This window comes from Zea mays, chromosome 9 (assembly GCF_902167145.1).
Source record: "Zea mays cultivar B73 chromosome 9, Zm-B73-REFERENCE-NAM-5.0, whole genome shotgun sequence".
In the NCBI taxonomy this organism is placed as follows: Eukaryota; Viridiplantae; Streptophyta; class Magnoliopsida; order Poales; family Poaceae; genus Zea; species Zea mays.
In genome coordinates, this window is record NC_050104.1 from 29379701 (window position 1) to 29382228 (window position 2528).

At 61.2% G+C, this 2528-nt stretch overlaps 1 protein-coding gene across 1 annotated transcript; it reads right to left on the reverse strand.

The window, feature by feature from the left end:
• Positions 1 to 492: 492 nt before the first annotated feature.
• On the reverse strand, positions 493 to 2299 carry LOC100272800 (scarecrow-like 6). The gene has a single exon (NM_001147253.2). It carries the CDS (start codon positions 2168 to 2170, stop codon positions 647 to 649), a length of 1524 nt encoding a protein of 507 aa, NP_001140725.1. The 5' UTR covers positions 2171 to 2299; the 3' UTR covers positions 493 to 646.
• Positions 2300 to 2528: the final 229 nt, after the last annotated feature.

Here is a 2528-nt window from a genome sequence, read left to right on the forward strand (position 1 = left end):
AGAGGAGGAAAATGCTTCCGAAAACAGTCAACATGAAAAGAAACGGTGGCTTGCTGAACACAAACGAGTCTTTGCATTTGTTCTGATGGTTCCGTGATCTGAATGTGTGCTGCAGTGAAGTGTTGGGAACGCAATGCATACAGTATCACCCGAAAGGGACATGAAAATATGGTCAGCTTGACTGGCATGTATTCCCAGGTCAACTAGTTCAGGTTTGTAAAGAAAACACTAGTACCACCTTTCATCCTGGAACTTGTAAAAAATGTGGATGCTTTTCACCGCTTAGGGTCATCAGTAATCATGGCATAACCAGTAGTAATATGTTTGTACCAGCTCTGAATGGATCTGAAATGTAGATTATGGACCACATGCATGCCCAACTAATGCTAACAATTAATGGACCTAGCAACTAACTGCAGGAATATGGGCATGGCAAATGGGGCTATTAGCTGCAGATCTGTGGCTTCCAATCGTTCCTCAGAACTGTCATATCACAGATGATGAAAATTCACATGCTCCCAATTGCTACATCATCGCAACTAAAATTGTAAAATAAACAGCTTGACAACAAGTTACTAGCTAATTTTACTGCACATGAGAACAGAAAAAGGTTCAATCTTTACAGGAACTGTCCCAGTGCCCCGATTCAGCACCGCCACGCCGACACCATCACCAGCTCCGAGTCCTGCCACCGCAACGCGAGCGCCGCCTGCCGCTTCTCCACATGGAAGCCCGGCGTGGGCGTGCGCCTGACGAGGCATTCGGCCTGTGCCTCGGCGGCGTTGCTGAGCTGCACCGGCGCGAATCCGGCGGAGTCAAGCATGGTCCGCCATGGAGGCATCCTGTCGCCTAGCAACAGGCGCTCCACCCTGGGACGCACGACGTACTCCTCCAGCCTCGCCACCGCGTCCGCCGGCGCCCCGGCCGCGTCCAGCGACTCGAGGAACGCCGCGCTGGAGCGCACGACGCTCAGCGCGTGGTGCGACAGCGGCAGGTCGCCGCGGTGGCATCCGTGGTCGACGCACACCACGACGGCAGGGCGGAGCTGCTTCACGACGCGGAGAGTAGCTGCCGACGGGACCCCGGAGCCGACGGAGAGGTGAACGGCGACGGCATCGCCGGGCGCGACGGACAGCCCCGTGGGGGGCAACGGGTCCAAGGGGTCGAACGCGACGGCGTTGAACTCGAACGAGATGCCGAGGTCGGCGGCGAAGCGCGTCAGGCCCTGGTGCGTGAGGTGGAGCTCCAAGGGGTGCGCTGATGACCCTGGCGAGACCAAGGCCGTCACCTTCAAGCACGGCGGCGGCAGCGGCGAGACGGGTGCTCGGCGCCACTGGAGCGCGAGCTCCTGCATGAGCGGCGCCCACCGGCCGCCGAAGCCGACGTCCAAGTCGACGACGTGCACGCGGCGCGCGGTGCCGAGCGCGTCGAGGAGCGCCTGCGTGGACGTGAAGTTGGCGAACTGGACGGTCGGTGACGCGTCCGCCAGGGCCCTGTGCGCGGCTACCTTGAGCGCGACGTCGAGCGGGGTCGTCGAGACGGCGGCGGGTGCGGGCGCGGACGTGACGAGGACGCGCAGGAGCGCGTCCCGGAGGTGAGCCGCGGCGCGGAGGATAGGAGGGTGCGGGTGCCCCGGCGGTGAGGGGAGCCGGTGATTGAGCCGCGCCAATATCTCGCGCGCGCCAGTGGAGTCCCCGGCGTCGGCGCGGCGCACCGCCTCGAGGAGCTCGTCAACCGTCGCCCCTGGCTCGAGGTCGTCGGCCACGGGGAGCGGGAGCTGCGGCTGCAAGAAGGGCTCGACGACGGCGGTCTCTTGGCAAGGCAGGAAGGGATCGAAGGCGTCGACTTGGGCGTCGGCGTCCATGATCCAGCGGAGGAAAGAGGCGTCTTGAGACCGCGCGGCGGCTGGTGGCGCGGCCATGTCGCCGCCGGAGAGGACGGCCTCCCAATCCTCGGCGCTGATGGGGGGCGGCTCGGGCGCGGCGGAGGAGACCAGGGAGGAGGATGTGGGCGGGCTCGGGCTGCGGTTGTAGAGCACGGAGGTGGGCTCGAGCGCCGGCGACCTACGGAGGCGCTTGGCCGGCGAGGCGAAGGCGGCGGCTTCGTCTTGGCCATTTCCGCCGGCGCCGCCGTCCGGGAGCTCAGACATGTGCGGCAGCGCGCTTGTCATGAGAAGAGGAGTGCCGGAGTGGGCAGCATGAACCAAGACCCACCACCAAGGTGGTGTGGGCGTGTGAGGGATCGGATTCGGAGGTGATGGTGTTGCTGTTGGTATTGCAACTTGCACGTCGCATTTGCGATGTGAGGGAGACAAGACAAGAAGGCCGTCACGTCACTGTTGCTAATGGACGGCAACGCCAATGCCTTGCAGCATAGGAGTAGGAGTTGCACCAAATGTGGTGCACAACCGCTGACCAATGAATATAAATGCCACCTCACCTTGTGTTTCGTGTGGCTGAATTGATGAACAATTTTGTAATATAAATTGGTGCTTTTATAGTTTATTATTACAGATACCACCTCTTTCC